Genomic DNA, 20,317 nt, shown 5'->3' on the forward strand with positions numbered 1-20,317 from the left:
ATTTAATAATAAATAAAACACTTAGTTTGTTCGGAAATTCTTTGTTGTGTGTTGCTGCCGGCCCGTCTCCTCCCCCATTCTCATTGAGTTATTTTACAAAGAGTGAAACAGCCGCCCCTCTAGATGTTATGGTAGAAACAGTAGATTGCACTCTCTGTTGCGAGAGGAGGCTAGCCGAAATTGGCTTCCCTTGGTGAAAAAAAATGGAGGGATTGACCAATCAGATGAGGCTCACTTCATGCCTCACAATCCAATCAAATCGTATCAACTTCAGTTCGTACTATAAGTCATCACCGCCCTTAGAAAGTAGCAAGCAACTGAAGCAAGTGCAATTATGGAGGGTGGAGATTTGGAGTATTTCATCAAAAACTATTTTACTAAAGTTCCGCCACAGCAGCAACTAAAAATTAAATCTGATGACAGGCCAATGCCCAAACTGGAGTTGTATAAAGACAGGAAAAAAGGAGCGAATCGGACGTAAAACTTTAAATAATAAACAGCGGGTTTCTAACATTTGACATTTCATGTGGCCGGACTGGGTCAGTTTCCAGGGCTGAATTTTAGTCCAAGTCCGCCCCATGCATTCTCAGACAAACATTTACTGTAAACTGTATGATACAGAAGCTATGGTAGAAAATATTATTAATGACGTCACCTTGTCTCCAAGAGTCGTATCATATAAACAACGGTAAGATCTGAAACAGAGCGGGAGAGCAGGCGGTTTGGAGGAGGGCCGTGATATTCCTCACCTCCTCTCTGAGAGCAAACATACAGCTCCTCACATCAGACACACACACACAGACAGACATGAGCACACAGTGGGACGTGCATTTGTCAAAGCAGACAAGGCTGCATACACATTACATTTCAAAGTAGCGAGTCAGTGTTATTGGCAGGGGATAGTCAAACTAGAGAGAGGACACTTTAATGGCAGTTGTGGTTTAGTACTGCCAAGGCACACGNAGTTTACTTCGTTTAAACATTGCTAGCAAGCATAGACAGTATCTTTAGCCAGCATGGAATGTAGCATAAAATAGCACCATAGACATTAATCTCATACATGTTCATCATAGCCCTTCCCGCTGACACTTGGCCTCTGCCACATCATAGACTATATGCATCACATTAATGCACACAATGTCATACTCCTTTCTGCACATATTCTGAGTGGAGAATAACCGGCGGTTTTTGCTTTGTATGTCGGGGGCGGGATATTCATGTGATTGGTTGTTAGTTGCGTTGCTCGCAAAAATCCCGAAGCTCTCAGACACGCCCAGCTCCAAGATTTTCAAGATTTTTTCAAAGCTGCTGTGTGGACGTACCGTAACCATCATCACTGCCCTTAAAAAGTAGCAAGCAACTGAAGCAAGTGCAATTATGGAGGGTGGAGATTGAGTATTTCATCAAAAATAATTTTACTAAACTTCCGCTACACAGCAGCAACTAAAAATAAAATCTGATGACAGGCCAATGCCCACCCTGGAGCTGTGTACAGAGAGGAAAAAAGGAGCAAATCAGACAAAAAACTTAAAATAATAAACAGCGGATTTCTAACATTTGACATTTCATGTGGCCGGACTGGGTCAGTTTCCAGCGCTGAATTTTAGTCCCAATCCGCCCTGGTTTGCGGCCTGCCAGTAAACCCAAAGCAGAAGAAGAAGAAGTGACGTCAGCGGCTTCATTTGCGTAATCTTTCCTCAGGGAACTTATTACGGTGTGAACGCGATCTGTGCTTAGTTCCATGGGGGCACTAAGTGCTGGGCACTAAGTACGGCTACTTGGTGTGAAAGCGGCTATTAGGCGCTTTCACACCGGAGTACTTGTCCCAGAAATAGTTCCGATAGTTCCTGGGATGATGCGTTCACACCAAAAATATCTTTTTTTTCCAGGAACATTTTTACCCTTTTTTAGTCCCTGCTAGAGAGCAGGGACTATCATGGGAGAAAAAGGTTCCAATTTCTGATTGCAAACCACGCCCCGTAAAACTCAGAAAAGTTTTTGTGAAGCCACCATTTTATTTCCTCGCATTAGCATTATTAGCATTAGCATTAGCCCAGCGCACCAACGGAGAGAGACTAACTTATGGCAACACAAAATAAAACGTGGGATCGGTGGAGTGATGAGGAGGTGTCGGCACTTCTGGCGAGTGACCCGGGGCTTCGGGTGGCAATTTACTGCCACCCAAAGTCCCGGACTCCGGGGGGCTCCGGGACTTCGGGTTGCAGTATAAGCCGTGAAGTTGTTTGCGGCCTGCCAGTAAACCCAAAGCAGAAGAAGAAGAAGTGACGTCAACGTCTTCATTTGCATAATCCTCCCTCAGGGACTTACTCCGGTGTGAACGCGATTTACTAGAAAGTTCCGAGGAAATAAAAGTTCCGGGAACTATTCCTGGGAAAAGTACTTGGTGTGAAAGCGCCTATTGCCTTCTAGACAGACAATGATTTTAGTTCATGCTAGTGTGGTGCATAAATCACTTGCAAACATCTGACACCAGTCTGAGGACTTTGTTCAGGAAATACAAAGAAAGTTATCTTTCTCAGGCATAAACCACTTAAGAGCCCCAATAGAGACTTATTTTTGAAACTGTCGCCAACTGAATTTCAAGATAACTATGACACTTTTTATAAAATACTGAAAATACCATGTTCAGTTTATAGTCTCTGCATTGCATTTTTGGGGGAAAGTGATGGCTGTCTGGACTTTTGAAGGACATCCCATACATTAAAAGTCCCAACACGGCATAGTTTGAGACACTGAAGAAGGTTAATTATTATTTGTTGGGAAAATACTGAATGTTCTCTTCCAATATCAGAGTAGCACATGATAAACAAGACCATACGTAGCTGTGTACGTAACCGGATGTATGATTACCTAGAGGAGCTTCAGGACACACTGTTTTAGGTATATGATAGCTATGTGAAAACGATTAACATGATGATTCAGTCTCTATGGAGATAGATATATGACTGTCATGTTTATTGCTTACGCAGGCCTTAGCTAATCTAAACTAAGCATTGAATACTGTTTTGAACCGGTATTCTCCATCTTGTGACTGTAACTCTCTTGTATATAAGCGTGTCAAGGACACTATTCGGGAACTATTTTGTCCCATGCAGCTCTGTGTGTGATGACTACTTCCATTCTTGCAAGGATAATAAATACATGTATCCTGATATTGAAGATCAAGCCGGTGACGAGTGATATCTTTCTAACTTTGTTACAATTGTTTTTTCTAGTACTAGCAGGATTTACAGAAGCTCACAAACAATTAAAGGGAGGCTTGAACGTGTGAACGCTTCTCAAATGTGCTGAGGTCATGATGGTTAAGTAAATAATATGTATATTCTTTCACAACATAAAGTCAAGAACTTTCCAAAAAACATCTGTCTATTTACAAAAGCTTAAATTCCTTAAACTTGCAAGGACCCTTCGTGAACCATTTAACCAATTTAAAAAAAGGCGGAAACCAATATATCATAGTTTTTTAGCTAAAATATGCAAAATCATGATATTCTTTAACTCACCAAGCCCGTGTGCATTTAGGCGTAGAGTTGACCTTAATGGAAAAAACAGGTAAGACTGTCGAGAGTGTAAGGGGGCAAAAAGGGAGAATTAAGAGAAGAAAGAAAGTGGAACAGGAAGTGCAGAGGAGGAGGAGGAGGAGGCTGGTGTCGGTCCCCCAGAGTCCCATTCCCTCTCCCTCCCTCCTCTCCACCTTTTCCTCTGTCCATTTGTCTTCCCATGATTCTTCACACATGGCTTCCTCTAACCCCTTCATTAACAGAATCATTCCATCCTCCTCTCAGCTCCATCTATCTTTTTCTCACAGGTGGCCAACCAACACTTTGAAAATCTATGGTGCAAGCCTTTGAAACGTGTTGGTGTTATTCTATAACGGTGGAATGTTGCACATTGTAAATAAAGCTACCTCTTATATCTGCACAGCTTTCCACTTACCGAAAATTAACATATTTTACTTTATTCCTATTTTATTTGTACAGGTATATCTATATTTCATGTAAATACTGCTATATTTTAATGTTATAATAATAGTCTTCTTTAAATAGTTGTATTATTATTGGTCATTTTCTTAAAATGCATCTTCTTATGTATGTACCATAGAAACCAAGGCTAAATCCTCAAATGTGTTAACCTACTTGGCAATAAACCTGTTTCCGATTCTGATTTCAGAAAATCTCCGTTTTAAATTTCAGTTTAGTTACATAAAAAGATAATACAAGAACATATGGCAATATTATTTAAGACCCTAACAACCTAGAATACCCTCTGTGGGCCGTTAGAGTAATTACTAGTTATCCTTTACAAGGTATAACCAGAGGCAAAGCAGACAGTGGCTCCCCTCCTGACACCCAGCGAGTCCTCACTTTGTCCCAATCTGTTCCTTTAGATGTGAAGCCCGCCTCCTTCCACCTGTCTCCTATTCTTCCCTTATAATCAGGCGTCACTGCCAATCAATTTGATCACCATGACAACATCTCGTATGACGCCCCCTCCAAGCACAGCCACCAGTGCCTCCACCCACCCCTATAAACAAAAACAAAACAAAATAAAACTGAATTCCGACAGCTCAGGATTGATGAGGGGGAGTCCTGTCAAAGGCCAGAGATTAGATTAGGACTGACGCGAACACACACACACACACACACACAAACCACAACACCGCCCAGAGGCAGCAGGTGCTTTTGGTTAAACCTTAATTACATGATCTCTGATTTCTCTAATTGATATGGTAATGACTATGTAATTAATGCAAAAGCAGAAATACCAGCAGCTCTCCTAATGAATGGATTTATTTGATTAGATATCCTCCTGCATATTTATGCATGCTGGTAAACAGAGGACAGTGAGACATATAAAACGGTTGTTTGTGGATGTTGTCACAGTGTTGCCATCAGTGGCATGCTGTTTGTGACAGAATTGACATACGGATTCACATAAATGAAGCCGCTTGCAACAAATCATGTTGAGAAAATGGCTGTAACTAAAGGAAATGCTGACAAAAATACTGTAACTTGAAGCGATGCTGAACACCTCTTAAAGTGAAAATGATTCTACTGAAGAACCCTGGAGATTAGGGAAGGATGGATTTGGTGTTTCACAAGTAGGTGGCGCTATGGGGCTGCCTCAGACTCACAGTTTGCATGAATGAAGAAGATCATGAAAAGCACTAATGCAGCCTGTGAAATTTGAAAATCACAACAAAAAAAGGGAGAAAATATGGCCATTTAAAGGCTAAAGATTTATTTTGGTTTGAAGACATCTCACATCTGTTTAGAGCAGCAATAAAAAGCTGATACCCCTCTTCATGGACAAACAGAGCTATAACTTCATTGGCAAAGGGTCAACTGTGACAACTAGATGTGACCCAGCTGCAATTACTCTCTGCCTCTGCAAGTCTCGCAGGAAGGGAGGAGGGAGCACATTTTTTTGGAGAGACCCCAGTATGATAAGTCACCTTCTGGGGATGAGACATTATTTACTCCCTGCTTGCACCAAGCAACTTCTCATATGCGTCTCCATATGTCTTCTCGTGTGAGATATCTGGAAAGTTTTTATCATGAGGAAGTCGAGTGAAAGCATGTGTGGGCCCTGACCAGGTGTGTAGAGCACAGAGACCTCAGGCCTTCTCCATCTTTCACTTTGCTATAACCACACCACCTTTGCTATAACCACACCACCCAGACTCGCTCTGACTCTGCTCTCTCTCAGTCTGCAGGTACTGAGACCAATAAAAGACAGTCTGACAGCTACCAGAAAGGCTCATGTGCAATATGGCTTATTCTGTTATTCATATGGTTATATCAACACAATTTGTGCGTCCTTCCTGGTGTTTCTTTCTTGGACATGTAAAGAAATCATGTTACTTGGCTTTGAGAACAACAAAAAAAACTTCTCTGATATCCAAATGACTCTTCATTGTCTTTAACTGGACATTAAAAAAAAGCATGCATCATAAAACTTGATTGTCGCTACGCAGTTGAAAATCTGCCACAGACGTTAGTTTTAAGAACTAAATAAATCATGTCTCAATGATTCCTTATTTTGAAAAGCATCACACTACTCATCTGGGAAATGTAATACATCCAAAAATCTAGCAACTAGAAAAACATGTGACTCAAAATGGCGTGGTTTATGTTTACTCTGGGCCTAGCTGCCTCTAAAAAAAATGGCCAAAAGGGATATATTCGTTAAGAAAACTTCGATTAAAACGTGTATGAAAAGCAGAATAAAACATTCAACAAGCTTGGTTTTGGGTATGCTGCCTGCTAATTTCATTTGGTGAACCGCACCTTTCACGAGGCGCTGGCTCGAGAGACGGACAGGAGATCGAGGAGCTAATTGAATAATTGAACAAACGCATTAATGAATGGTGGAGCGCTAGTTGGTTAACTAACTTACCTCTGAATAATGTGTTTCTTACGGGGCCACTCGGGCCACGCTTGATGGATGGCCTTACAGAAGCCGGGTCAATTAGCCAGACTGGGTTTCCCTCCATGTCGGCAGCAGACAGCAGCGCGAGAGCTCCACCTCTGTCACGCGGACGGGCTGTAATTAATCACCGGTGTGGGGCCTTCTCACCTCACACAGGCGCGCGCACAAACAGCCAATAAATGCGTTTGGCCTAAATAACAAACCCCACTCCTCTAATCTGGCTAATTGTCAATATTATACCCAGAGGAGGAGAAAGATCGTGACATAGAAAGTATTTACTACAGACACAAATGTATATCTTACTCTCTGTATACTCTGCATTATGCATATTTTATAAGGAGAATCCTGATGTTAGGCATGTTTGCTAACAAGGCAGACCTGAGGAATAAACACAAAGTTAAACCATAAGAGACAGATAAACTATAGTATGGCATTGTAGGCCTACAGTAGGCTATAGTGCAGAATATAGTTGAGTATAGCATAGTAGGATATTGTATTGTATGATATAGCACATGCTAGCATAGGATAGCATGTAGTAGTGGAAAGTAAATTAGTACATTTGCTGAAGTACTGTAAGTTCTATGTTGTTATACTTGTACTTTACTTGAGTATTTCAATGTATTGCTTCTTTATACTTATACTCTCCACTCAAAGTTACCAGCTACATTGTCTAAATAAAAAAAAAGCTACAACATAGAATGATCTTACATGTATTTGTAAGCAATAAGAATACATTACAATGTAATCTTCTTTAATAATATAATGCTTTTTACCTTCAAAACAGCTATTGTGCATAAGGGGTACTTGTATCTTTGATACTTTACATGTAGCTAACAATACTTCTATACTTCTACTTAAGTAATTCAGGACTTTCACATTTAATGGAATTTTTAAACCAAAGTATTTCTACTTTTACAAAAGTAAAGGGTATACCTTTTCCCCCTCTGATGCCTGAAGTATATAAACAAAAACTATCAAATGGGTGAAAACTGCCTTTGTTTTAAAATTATGTTTAAAACAGACAACAGATATAATCAATGTTGTTTTCATCTTATGCATGAATACAGGACTAAAATCAAATATGTCTAATTTTGATTGAATCCATGCAACATACTGAATGTCTTTCTGTGTCTTAACTATCTACGTATATCAAGGCTACATAAAATCAATTTGATAAACGACACTTTAAATCTACCTAAATCCTAAATATTTAATGCATTTAATATTATTAAACTTGCTAGGTATACAGTTTTTAATGCAAGATTAGAAACAAGTGGACACGTCATGACTTTTCAAATGTATTCACCTCAGAAGCATAATTTGAGTTACACATCTCACCCCTTGCAGCTGTTACTGTGCAGTTCTGTCTCTCCCTCACACAAACACACACAGGTAAACAGAGCACAGATTGAGAGGCAGGGACAGAGACGTCACTCCATGTTCACAGAACACACTTCTGTGGCCTGGACAAAAGCAGTCTGACAGATGAGCTTTATGTTTGGGGGGGGAGCTATGTGTTGCTGCCTGTGCTTCTGAGTCTGCGCGTGTGTGTGTGTGTGTGTGTGTGTGTGTGTGTGTGTGTGTGTGTGTGTGTGTGTGTGTGTGTGTGTGTGTGTGTGTGTGTGTGTGTGTGTGTGTGTGTGTCCTCATGCATATGTGCATGCATGCATGTCTGAGCGTGTGTGTGCACCTATACGTGTATGTGCTTTTGTGTGTGTGTGTGTGTGTGTGTGTGTGTGTGTGTGTGTGTGTGTGTGTGTGTGTAGTGTAGTGTACACAGTGTGTGTGTGTGTGTGTGTGTGTGTGTAGTGTATGTAGTGTACAGTGTGTAGTGTAGTGTACTGTATGTATGTAGTGTACAGTGTGTGTACAGTGTGGTGTGTGTATTTTGTTGGGGGGGGTGGTCTCATGGGGCAGCTCTGTGTCTGTCCCATCTGCCACCCCACTCTACTGACACCCAAGGGAATGGCAGCAAGGGTGGGGGACTCATTTTGGAAAAAGGAATCGGGGTCCAGTGGTCTAATGGGCAACAATGCAGGTTTTACGGACGGGCCAAAGGCTGGGTGTGTGGAAGCCAATCTCCCAATCTATTTGAAAAACAGTGGGCCACCCCTGTCAAGCTCTGCCTCTGTATGCCTAATAAGGCACGCACACCACTTAAATTGTACCTCAAATGAGAAAGTGTATTTTATACACACCAACGTTGCATACACCCGGGGCTAATGTCCGCCTAATGCATGACCATGCTGTGGCCGGAGGGCTAATTGGGTATATAAACACAAACACATCCCTTGAGAGGCCAAAAGGGAAGGGTCTATTTTGTGCTTTATGCTCCTTGTATTGTGAGGAAGCCAATACTGTAACCTAAACATGGAGGCTCATCAGTACTTAAGCAGTATCGATAATGAAAGATGACAAGGTGTTTGCTCTCATATGCCCAGCAGCTAGATGCTCCTTTGAAGCTGTGCACACAGTGTGATGTGGAACGACTTGGTGGCAGGTGGCTTCTCATCCTGTCTTAATCCAAAATGTGATCAGAAGACAGTCAATGGGACTGCAGCAGCCTCACAACAGCAGCACAAAACAGTCATGTGGGAAGGAGAAGCATATGGCTCTTGCACCACTGGGCAGAAGGAGAACTCAGCAAGATGAATGCTGAGGTGCCGGGAACAAAGCTGACTTTAACTTGTCAAATTAACAGCAAATCAAAAGAGAGAAAGAGAGAGAGAAAGAGATGAGGATGAGGAAGAAGATGCAGCAGCCGGAGTTTTTTTTGACAGGTGCCACTTGATGTTAACAAAGAAAGAACAGAGAGAAACAGTGACTTGCTGCTGAGGTTAGATCACAGAGAGGGTCATTGCTGGTATGAAGTCCACATCTCTCTCACTGTCTCTGAGCTGTTGATACACTGTTTGTACATACATGTATCATACAGCACACACACACACACACACACACACACACACACACACACACACACACACACACACACACACACAGAGAGAGAGAGACGTGCATCTACTTGGTGCTACCCTGCCCCCTCACTGCTTTGAGCGCTATGTTAATGAAACAGTTGCTGTTTCCTGGCATAACATTAATTACCCGATCAAAATAGAGTGGGTAATTAACTGCCCTTCTTTACCAGTGCTAATTACATTAGCACAGAAGGGCCATTTCAGGGGAGCAAAAGAGAGGAGAGAAAGAAAGACGGGATGAAGCAGTACCAAACAAAGACCGGATAAAAAAGGCAGTGATGAGGCACATGTCTAGGTGTGTGTGTGCGTGTGTTTTAACAGAGAGGAGGAGGAAGCTTTGGAGGGAGACTCATGTGGTTCTCACTCGGGCCCCAGGAGGCTCGGTCCTCGGAGAAAAGCAGGCTTATTGAAGAGGAGAGAGATGGGGGGTGTTGTTGTTTATCTTGACATGCTCTACTCAGTCTTTAACGCTCGCATCACAATTAAGATGCTGCGGCTCATCAGCTATGTATACAAAACAGTTTTGCAAGCTGCACAAGCTCACAGGTGACGGGCACAAAAATAGATCCTGAGATGTGGTTTCTTGTAGGAAAATCTTAATGTCCACTAAATAGTCAGATAATAGTGTGTGTGGAAATATGTGTGAGTCTTTGTAAAAAGAAGCCACCAAGACAATCCTCAATTTTCTTATTTGATTTATTTGGAGCACAAAATATAATTACACCTTAAGATATACAAATCACATTTGAACCATTTTTTGTACCGTTTCAGAGAAAGATGGCTTCAAAAAACATAATATTAAATTGCTAATATTTTTTTAAATAAATAAAATTAACCAAACTCTAAAAACAAATTTGCAAATGTCATCCACTCTTTGTGTTCTTTGTTTTCACGTCCTGAGAATGAAGTTTGTGTTTTGATGACAGAAATGAATGAGTAAGACCAGCATGGTATGGATTAATGAACACCTAATACTTTTGAGCAGTTTGTGCTTTTATTTACTGTACTGCATAGAGACTATAGACATGTACTGGGTTGAGACATTTAAAATGAAACAGTAAAATCTATGAGTTGTGAAAATATAAATAAAGAAAGTAAAGTGGATTGAAATAATATCAGGGCACTGGTGTGACAAAGCATGCATTATAAGTGAAATAAAAAAGGATAAGGCTAACTATAACATGTTTCCTTTACACAAGGACAATAACCTTCTTTAAATCTGGGCATAACATTTAGATGTTGTTGTGCAAGAAGAAGACGTTTTTATTCCAAGAAAGTGTGTCAGAGTTTATTTTCTCCACCACAGAATCAATTCAAAATGATAATTTAGCAAATTAATTAGCAGTTGGTGAGAACTTCATTTGGAAAAAGATCACTTATAAAAACACGTTTATATTATTCCCTAAACTACCTATAATAAGTTAAATTGCTTGTTCTTAAATAAATCAATATATGAATTCCTTTAGTAATAACCCTTGAGACAAAGAGTTCTCCCTTGTAAAACCGTAGAGATCAGAAACAAAAAATAAAGGGTCTATTTTTCTGGAATGTAAATCGTCTTTGAAAAGTCTACTACAGAAAAACCTCTCGCTAACTCACAGACAGTGTACACACATGCCATTTCAGGTGTCCATACACAGACAAATAGCACCCTGCTTCTTGGAGCTGCAACATTACATCAGAATAGTCCGTCAGTGCTCTCACAGCGCGTCCTGTAGGTCTCTGGCCGAGGTTTGGGCAGGTTGTTGGAAAAAATCAGATGCTGCATGTGACAGCGGGCCAGAGGTAAATACAGGTGCTGTTTGAGTTCTCCTTTTGTTCCCTTTCAAAATGCAGACGCTTCATGATACACACATACATGGTCCGGCTGCAGCTAAGGAGCTTTGTCTCTAGTTAATGTGCTCGGCCTCTGGAGTCGATGGCTGGTCTTTGGACATTTTGTACCTCGTCCCGTTAATCCAGCTGGATGGAGAAGGGACTAAGAAATGGCAGGGGGAGGCTGCGGAGGGACAGTTATACATGGTCGCTAGGGATCAATTCTCCTTTCTCCCTTCCCTCTTGCCAAAAGATGGGCTAAGTGAAGCAGTGGTCTGGGGTAGATTTGGGAGGGTGCTTTGCTACATCAAGGGAACAACCAGGCCCGTCATCGCTGGAGAGAAAAAAATATACAAAATCTATGATTCTAATCAATCAGGTCTTGCATTATTGAACATCCAGCAACTTTTTTCTGTCTTGTTCAGTCAAAGCTTTGCGAGTGGTTAGTACAAGGGGGTTAGACTGCATTCGTGAGTTCAGACAGGGGGGTCAGATAGTGAGTCGGATGGCTACCTCTGAAGCTGTTCCCCCCTGAGGCGGGGCAGGCAGGGGAGGGGGAGCCCTGGGGCCTGAGGACGGGAGCAAAAGCACTCTTCTGTTTAGCAGCAGACGGGAAGGAGGAGAAAGGCAAGAGAGACGATGAAGAGCTGGAGCTTCCTGGTATAGTGGGGCTGGAGGGCATTACTGCAAAAGAGAGAGCAACGATTAGTCTCACGTTTGAATATCAGAGTGGACTCAGAAATATATAGATCAGGATAAGGTCTTACTGTAGGGAGAGCCTGTGGGGGAGGCACTGCTGAAACCAGGAGAGCCAGGCACTCCTAGACTGGTCATGGGAACCGTCCCATAGCCTCCGGTCATCCCTCCGCCGCCATAGCCTGACTGCTGAGGGGTGGAGGCTGATGGGTAACCCCTTGGAGATAAGCTGCTGGAATTTCTAATGTAACCTGGAGGAATAATATAAAGTTCAGGTCAGTTCTGAGCTTCATTAGTGGAAGAAAAACCTTTATGATTTATAGTATGTCTCTTTTTGCTTACCTTGGCTGCTTTGCCCGTGATCTCCAATGCTGACGCCTAACTGAGAAGGATAGGAGCCCAGGCCCATGACGCTGCCGTGAGCCGGGGAGCTGGGCAGCGCCTGCAGCTGGCTGTGAGGACGGGGAACACTGTAGAGCGCCTCGGCGATGTCCGCGGCGCGCTTCAGGAGCATGTCCTACAGGAGATACAACAACACAGGGAATTAGCAAAGGTTTGCAGAGTCATGGACCATGAAGAGGCCAGGTGATGTTCTTTTGAAAATCCCTAAAGGTGAGTATTTCCAAGAAGACCAATCAACTTTTTGGCAGCTGTCAAATCTCAAATGTTTAAGCTTCTTGACACTCAGAGCACTGAAAATGGTATCATCGATTCAGATCTGTATTATCTTGCTGAAATTAAGCCCTCTCATTATTCACTCTGATGGAGTACCTATCTCCAACAGGTTTAAAATCCCTGCAAGTGAACTTAAATGAATGGAAAACTAGTGGCTTCATGGAAAGTAGGACGCCATATTTTTTTTTAAGAAATGCATTCTTTGAAAAATGGTCACCAGCAATGCAGTGTATATACAATAAATACTGAAAGGGCAAAAACATGCACTTGTGGTTTTTTGAATATCTGCATGTTTTATGTATATATTTAAGATATTGTATCAAAGTTTCAGCTGTTTACCTGATTACTGTGTGGATTTCCATAAAGGGCCTCTACAAGATCTGCTGCTCTCTTCAGGAGGATCTCCTGCAAACAACATAACTTATAACATTAATATCAAGCTGTTTAAGGAGTCTAGCATAAATAGTGTCTTGAGAGATCATCAGGATGTATTTCCTATGAGAGTCTCTAACCTTGGCCAGTTTGTCTGGATCACCAGGATGTCGAGGAATGACCTTTTGAAGGCGCTGGAAACCGTAATCTATAGTTGGCTCATTTAGGGCTGAAATACAATAAAAAACAAACACATTTTGAAAATCAAATCTGCAGTGAAGTTGATTCAAATGTCATGCTCAAAGACCCTGAAACAGTTAGGAATCTGTGAGGTCTAAACAAATACAGTGTGTTTTCTAAATACCTGTGTAGATGAAGCGTCCAGGTGCTCCCTTGCAGAACTGTTTGGATTTATAAGACAGTGTGACCTCAACGACCCCTGGGATGTGTCGAGGAGGAGTCTGGACACGGATAGCGTGCGGCGTGATCAGCTAAGAAAAAGAAAACAGCAAAGTTATTACCCCCCGTGCCTTGTAAATATTTAGGCTAACATAACACTGTGAAAAAAAAGATTAATTTGTGTAGACTTCCCATAAATCATCTAAATAATGAGACAAGCCATATGCTATATATATCATTTCAAAATATGCTTCAGACTGTACCATCATTAGTGAGATGTTTTGGAGACAATTCCTACCTCACTCCACACGAGCATGCTGCCAAACACCACCTGCAGCCCGTCAAAGAAGTTCTCCCCGATGACGATGACCATCGCCCCGCCGGTGGTCCAGCCCTCACTGGGACTGATGGCTTTGATGCAGGGGGTGGCTGCACAGGAGAGCAAAGCAAGAGTTATTACAAGAGTTTTAATGTAGGACGAGCACCAAATGAAACATGAGTGGAAAGAGCATGCTTAATTTGTTTCAGTGGGAATGTGTGGAAAGTTCTTTAAAGTTAAAAGCTAATTTAATGGCTACCCTCATATTATCTGGGTGTTTTTTTTTATACATCAATAACTTCATAGCGTGGTTAATCCATTACAAATATAGATTACATGAGCTGGAATCATATAGAACTGTAAAGAAGCTGAAATATCATGTCCATATGCACAGTGATGTAAAAGTTGTTTTGTTAAATAATAATTATTGATACAAAAATGTGTAAGGGGTATTATAATGTTGAGGCTGGCTGCTGTTGAGGTATTCTTAACTACTTTAATTTCTACTGGGTAGTTATTTGAATTATAGCAGTACAGTTTTAAATATAGCAACTAGCTAAAAGTGTAAATGTAATAAAAAAGAACATCTTTATGAAATGATGTATTAAATAGTTAATTCACTTTTCACAGTACTCTTCAAAAAGGCAAATGGGTTAGCGTGTGTTTTCTCATTGAGACAAAAATGTGAAATGTTGACTTATAAGTGGAGATGGATCAGCTTTGCTTTATGTGAAGTCAAGTATTTCACTGATACAGTAATGACCTCAGTTAATGACCTCAGTAGCACCACTGGTTATGTTTTGATGTATGACGGTGATTATAAGTGGACATTAAGCATCATCAGTACCTGCTGCTACAGTTAATACTATGTTTCTAAAAGTGATTCATGGTAGTAGACATGTGTGAGAACAGATAGATGTGGTGTGACAGAGTGTTTTAGTGTCTCACCATATTCCATTGAATTCTCTGCAGACTCGCCTGGCTCCAACTTGCGGGCCCTCCGGCCGTGTTTCGAGTTGTTGTGGACGAACATGTTGTCTGACACTGCCAGGATGTGGCCGTCTACACTCACAGTGCTGGACAAGACCACCTGAAAGAAGACAGGAGGAAGATACATGAGTGTGTGTGCACAACTGAGACAGCACGCTGCGAGTCACACTCTCCGGTTACAACAGCAAAATCCCTGAGCGACAATTTGTTTCTGGTATGCAGGTGATAGTAATATTTCTCAATAGGTAATGTGACATCCCTGGGATCTTCACAATATGTCTGCATGCTGGTGATGACACTGCTCATACACCCCTCCACTCCTCCATCAGGTCTCCATATGGCCTCCCACTGCTTCGAGCCTAACTTTTTGATTCAAACAGCATGCAGCAGGCCCATCGCTGTCTCCTCCTGATCCTTCAATGACACCAAACATATGGACCAGATCTCCCATTTTCGCCGGCCGTTAAAGCAGAGGATGATATATTGTGGCCCTAATTTGATTTTCTGGCCGCAGCATGTGTGTCCCTTTCCACATCTGCCTTGCATGGATGACACATACAATTAATGAGAGGATACTTGAGGGGTTTTTCCGAAGTGATGCTTTATAAGTGTTAATACGTTTCTTTAAAAAAGAGTTAGCGGGAATGGGCCTTAGTGAGAAAAAGTGATTTCCAATTGTCAGTAAATAGAACTATTTATAACGTGCTTTTCTTAAATAAAATCGGACTGTTGAGATAAAACCGTGCTCTCCCTTCGAAATAAACACATGGCAGTAATTTTGCAGGTGAAGGAACACGAGAAAGAAAAGGAGAAAAAAGCATATGTGCTATAGGCGGTGGAAAGGGAGGGGAACCCTAAAGGAAAATAACTGTAAATTATCGATCAAGCAGCAGACTCCTGTCCAGCCCTGATCACCTTTTAACCCAGAGATGAGAGTCTTGGAGCGCCTGCATGCTCATAACTTCTCAGCATGTGTCACATCCCAGGAGTTAAAGCAAACACGGTGAAAGACAGAGGGAGCACGGAGAAGGGAAAGGGATGGAGGTTTGGCTGGGAGAAGGAGAATGCCAGACAGGGGCCGCTGGTGCTGAAGGACGGCAGAGGAAGTGGGCCGGGAGAGTCCCCTGTGACCACTTCCTGGGTCACGGAGCATGACCTCCTCCATCTGGAGCCAATCACTCAATTCCTGACAACTTCCTGAAACACCTCAACCTATTTCCTGCACCCCAACGACCAAGTCTCCCACATATCTGACTCGTCTAGTTTGTCTTTCCGTCCCTCTGACTCCTTATTGATTTTTAACTTTCACCTCTAACTCCTTACATTGTCTTCCGGTTCTATAAGAGCTTTGCTTTAGATGTGAACGCTACCTATAACGGACAAGAAATTGATTGTTGAATAATACATTTAAGATGGAAGGGCATGAAGGGGGTATGTTTTGCTATACTGCAAACTATATTTCTTTAAAAGTGGAGTCCTATACTCAGTCCGATATACCATCCCTCTTCCCACTCAAGCACATGCATTTTCGTACCTGAAATCTCCTCATGTCCCTTGGGTTTCCCGCCGTCTTCAGACAATTCTGGTTGCATTTCAGGAAAAACTTCAAGAAAAACCTGCAAAGGTAAATAAGAGGACACACGTTTGTACATCAGAAACAAAACAAAAGCACATGAAAGAATTATGTACAGGATTGTTTGCTACCTTTCCACACACTGGCAGTCAAAGAAGACATTCATTATTTTTGTATCTTGTGGATGGTGTGTGTGTGTGTGTGTGTGTGTGTGTGTGTGTGTGTGTGTGTGTGTGTGTGTGTGTGTGTGTGTGTGTGTGTGTGTGTGTGTGTGTGTGTATCTACATGATTACAGCTCTGACATCAATGCCAGCTGTTTAGCTTAGAATTAGAGTCAATGTTATTACACTTTAAATCAAGGGATGAGAATTTGAAGCACAGTCCGGTGAAAAGCGCTGCTGTGTTTCAAAGTAAACTGGAGACAGTGATGTATGCCAGGGGACTCGGGGGACTGTGGTATCCCGCAATGCCGTAGTTGAACCCCCACATGGGAATGGCCAGGAAATGAAGTGGAGACAACTACAGAGAAAGTGAAATGAGGAGGTGGAAAGAGGAAGGTATTGATAGAAGCACATGCAGGCACTGGTATGGACATGCATTTTGTTTTCAAGTATATGTGTCTCATTATGTATGTGAGTGTACTTTTGAGGGTGATAGGCTGTGGAGACTGAGAGAAGCTGAGAGAAAGCGGGGCGCTGATAGCCTCTGCTACACCGAAGAAAAAACGGAGAGAAAGGTGGAATAAATGGGAGAGAGATGGAGACTATACGGCGAGAGAGACTCCAAATCCCAGGTGTGCACAGCTCGGCAACACAGCCCGCTGCCATGGCAACGCAGCTCTGCCGCAATCCCAAAGTCCCAACGCTGAGAGGCAAGACAGGGATGGGAAAGAGTCGGAAACAACAAGCACATTCCATCACTGAAATGTAGCCAGGAGCCAGGCTTGGCAATGTGTGATGCAGAGATTTATATAAAAAGGGCCTCTTACATATGTATCTTACAATAGGAAGTATTTTTAATTCACTGTACAGCATTTAATTTAACATGCTGTTTTTAGCTCATCTTATTCTATTGTACTTGCACATAAGTCCTGCAACATTCTCTTGCACCATTTTATTCCTACTCTCTTTATTCTTGCACTATTTGTATTGCTTTCTTATTTGTTTTATGTATTCTATATATTTATGTTGCATTGTTGGATGAGCCTTTGACTTTCCATAGCATATCTACACTGTGGCTGTGTTGAACCTTTGAGGTGCAAACCAGGCTGAGAAGATCCACACAAATCTCACGCTGAAGAGATATTAGGCAGAAGATGTGTATTAAATCGAAAGAAAAGAAAAATGAGCCACAAAGCGATGAGGCACTGTGACAGAATTATGGCAATTGGCAAATAAATAGCCCTCAAACCAGATGTCCACTTCTCTCTGTGCACAAAACACAACTCTGACGTGCCAATGGAAAACACATCCATACATGTTCCAATTAAACAAACAACAACAGAGCTGGAGAAAAAGGCTGCAGAGGGAGGCAGTGGTTTTGGGCTACATGGTTAGCTCCAATGCCACCCACACTCTCTGCAAATATAAGTCATCTTAATGGAGAGCGGTTGTTAGGAGAGGAACTTCATATTGGCCCCACAGCCCAGAACCCTCCCATCGAATACTAATCTCTCCCTCATTCTGTCAGCTTTTCTCCCATCACTCGCTCCACCTTCCTCCCTTGTGAACAGGACCTGGCTTTAAACTAGAACTCAGTTCCAACAGTGTGTCCAATATTTCTTGATTTGAGCTATTTCATTGGAGGACAATCAATATTGTTGTTGGCAGAGGGCGGTTATAATTTATCAGCGAGCGCTCGGACCTCCAAACTTAACCTCAGTTTTGGTTGGAAATATGTTAAAGTGCACATTTGTGCCTCTCCTATTTCCTTCTTTCTTTTCTTTCCTCATCAGTCTGACTTTTAACGTCCTTCCATACATTTGCTCGTTATACACCCTGTCAGTATTAGTTTGCCTCGATTTTAAATCAGAATATATACACTGCAGGAAACGTACAGTTTGTTTCCTTCCTCTGAAAAGGGACCACAGTCAGAAGTGTTCTGTTTCATTTTACTGCCTCCGTTGCTTGTATGTTTTATCCTGGGCAGTGGTTCATACATTATGGCTCCTTTTTAGAGGCTATAGCCTTCATTTACAAGTTGAGGTTAGTCAACACAGGGTTTCACATGTGTGGTTTAATACCTTCGTCCATGGTCTGGCTGTGGTTTAGCCACAAGCGTTTCCTCGCCATTTGCTTCTCGGCCACTACATTTTAATCTAACCAGCAGTCATCATTCATTTGACTGACGGACATGATCAAACTTGCAGAGATGCCTCGGAGAGCTAACATCGCAACCCTAATTGAGAGATTGTCTACATCCATCTGAGGCTTTGTGCACTTTTTGAGGGTTCTTGACCTTGTTTCTTGACTTCTTCTCATCATTCCTTGTTTAGATGACACCAGATGCCTCACACACACAGAAACACACATTCACATGCATGCATGCACACTCTAATACACAGACACCCCCACCTTTGCACCCCTCCCAAAAACCCATTGAGTCAACTTTTCACCCCCCTCAGTTCGGACGCACACAGCTGCAAATGCTGAAATTAAAGCGAGACATTGACGCATATATTAGCATGCATTAGCCGCTTCCCCCTGCCCACTTAACATGCAAATCTCCCAGCACCGTCGCCTCGCACCTTCTGCCACACATTCATTTGCTGAATTATAATTAGACTAATCTTGCATAATTAATAAGAAGTCGAGGACCCTCTGTTTTTTTATCCCCACCCTCTATTGTGGTTGCAAAAGTTTAATATTGCTGTTGTTTGTTTTTGTTTTGGTAATGTAATACACCCACACACCTCCCCATCCAGAGGGAAGATATGAGGAGAACATGCAAAGAATTGGAGGTGATTTTCATGTCACAGGGAAATTGCAGAAAAAGGGAATTTTCCAAGAACTCCATTAGCTTAAGTGTTTCATATTTAATGTGTGCCTGTTCTTTACATACCTTATACTGTTTGAAGCAGGTGTAAAATAGCGATTATGTTTGATTAAGACACTGTAAGGTGAGTAATAAGTAACAAGTGGCAAATTAAGCCAATGGGAAACATGTTTAAACTAATAAACTGTTATAAGTCTGTAATGATAATGAATTTTGTCAATTTAGTAAAGCAAAACTATGATAATGAAACTCATTCTCCAATAACTGAAAAGTGCATTAAATAACTAACAAATGTGACACTTTAACATGATAAGAGCTAACTCCTCAGGATTTGGTTGTTTGCAATGAATGACATATTTAGGAATTAAATGAATTTGACAGTGTGGCCAGGAATGGAGACAACGTTTTCTCTGCCGCAACATCTACCTCCAAAGACACACTTAAGACAGGAAACACAAACAAAACAAAGACCCACGTCTTAAACCTCGGGATCCATTTCCATTGTGGCTCCATGGGGAGTATGTTTTTTTTATTCTCTGTCTTCACTTCTGCATCTCTGTCAAGGCCTCCAATCCCTTTTGTCTGCATCTGTTTCAGTTCCCAAGACTAAACACAGGCCTCTCAGTGAAAGGCAGACATCCCAAAGGTGACAAAATGCTTAACTTAAACTATTTCAACTTCCAATCAGCACGTCACGACACTAAAGATAAAAACAGCAATGCAGTTTTTGTAAATATTTCACCCCTCAGTGTGGACCCTCGGTTTCACGTTTCTCAGTCCGTTGGGACATCTGTTACACATAAGTGTTACACATTGGGCTATACATATGGCCTTAATCATGCAATGGGCACCTAAGCAGCACAGGACCCCTAACAAAAATGTTCATAGGCATTCATCAGCACTAATCACTGTTGACATAAACTGCCTTTTCACATAGACATAAAACACATCGCCCTCTGTGCTGATTGTAAATGAAGGTTTACTGGTAGCAGCGGCTCTTGAAGAATGGGACGCATGAGTCTTTAACACAGAGTTCAAGTTAGTTAGCTATGAAAC

General features: G+C 41.8%; 1 protein-coding gene across 2 annotated transcripts in view; it reads right to left on the reverse strand.

Moving 5' to 3' along the window:
- Nucleotides 1–10,135: 10,135 nt before the first annotated feature.
- Nucleotides 10,136–20,317, reverse strand: part of ebf2 (EBF transcription factor 2) — a 29,829-nt gene continuing 19,647 nt past the window's right edge. Inside the window, exons 7-16 of one of the 2 annotated variants that reach the window (XM_010766713.1) lie at nt 16,229–16,310; nt 14,653–14,794; nt 13,684–13,814; nt 13,351–13,477; nt 13,127–13,215; nt 12,954–13,019; nt 12,282–12,456; nt 12,011–12,190; nt 11,757–11,927; nt 10,136–11,577 (exon numbers count right to left, since the gene is read on the reverse strand). In XM_010766713.1, coding sequence (XP_010765015.1) covers nt 11,546–11,577; nt 11,757–11,927; nt 12,011–12,190; nt 12,282–12,456; nt 12,954–13,019; nt 13,127–13,215; nt 13,351–13,477; nt 13,684–13,814; nt 14,653–14,794; nt 16,229–16,310 — 1,195 coding nt within the window. In that variant the 3' untranslated portion in view covers nt 10,136–11,545. Of the gene's footprint in view, nt 11,928–12,010; nt 12,191–12,281; nt 12,457–12,953; nt 13,020–13,126; nt 13,216–13,350; nt 13,478–13,683; nt 13,815–14,652; nt 14,795–16,228; nt 16,311–20,317 lie in introns of both variants that reach the window. The other variant, XM_010766712.1, reaches the window with a different exon arrangement.

Source organism: Notothenia coriiceps, unplaced genomic scaffold (assembly GCF_000735185.1).
Source record: "Notothenia coriiceps isolate Sejong01 unplaced genomic scaffold, NC01 NC01_scaffold00003522, whole genome shotgun sequence".
NCBI classification, from domain to species: Eukaryota; Metazoa; Chordata; class Actinopteri; order Perciformes; family Nototheniidae; genus Notothenia; species Notothenia coriiceps.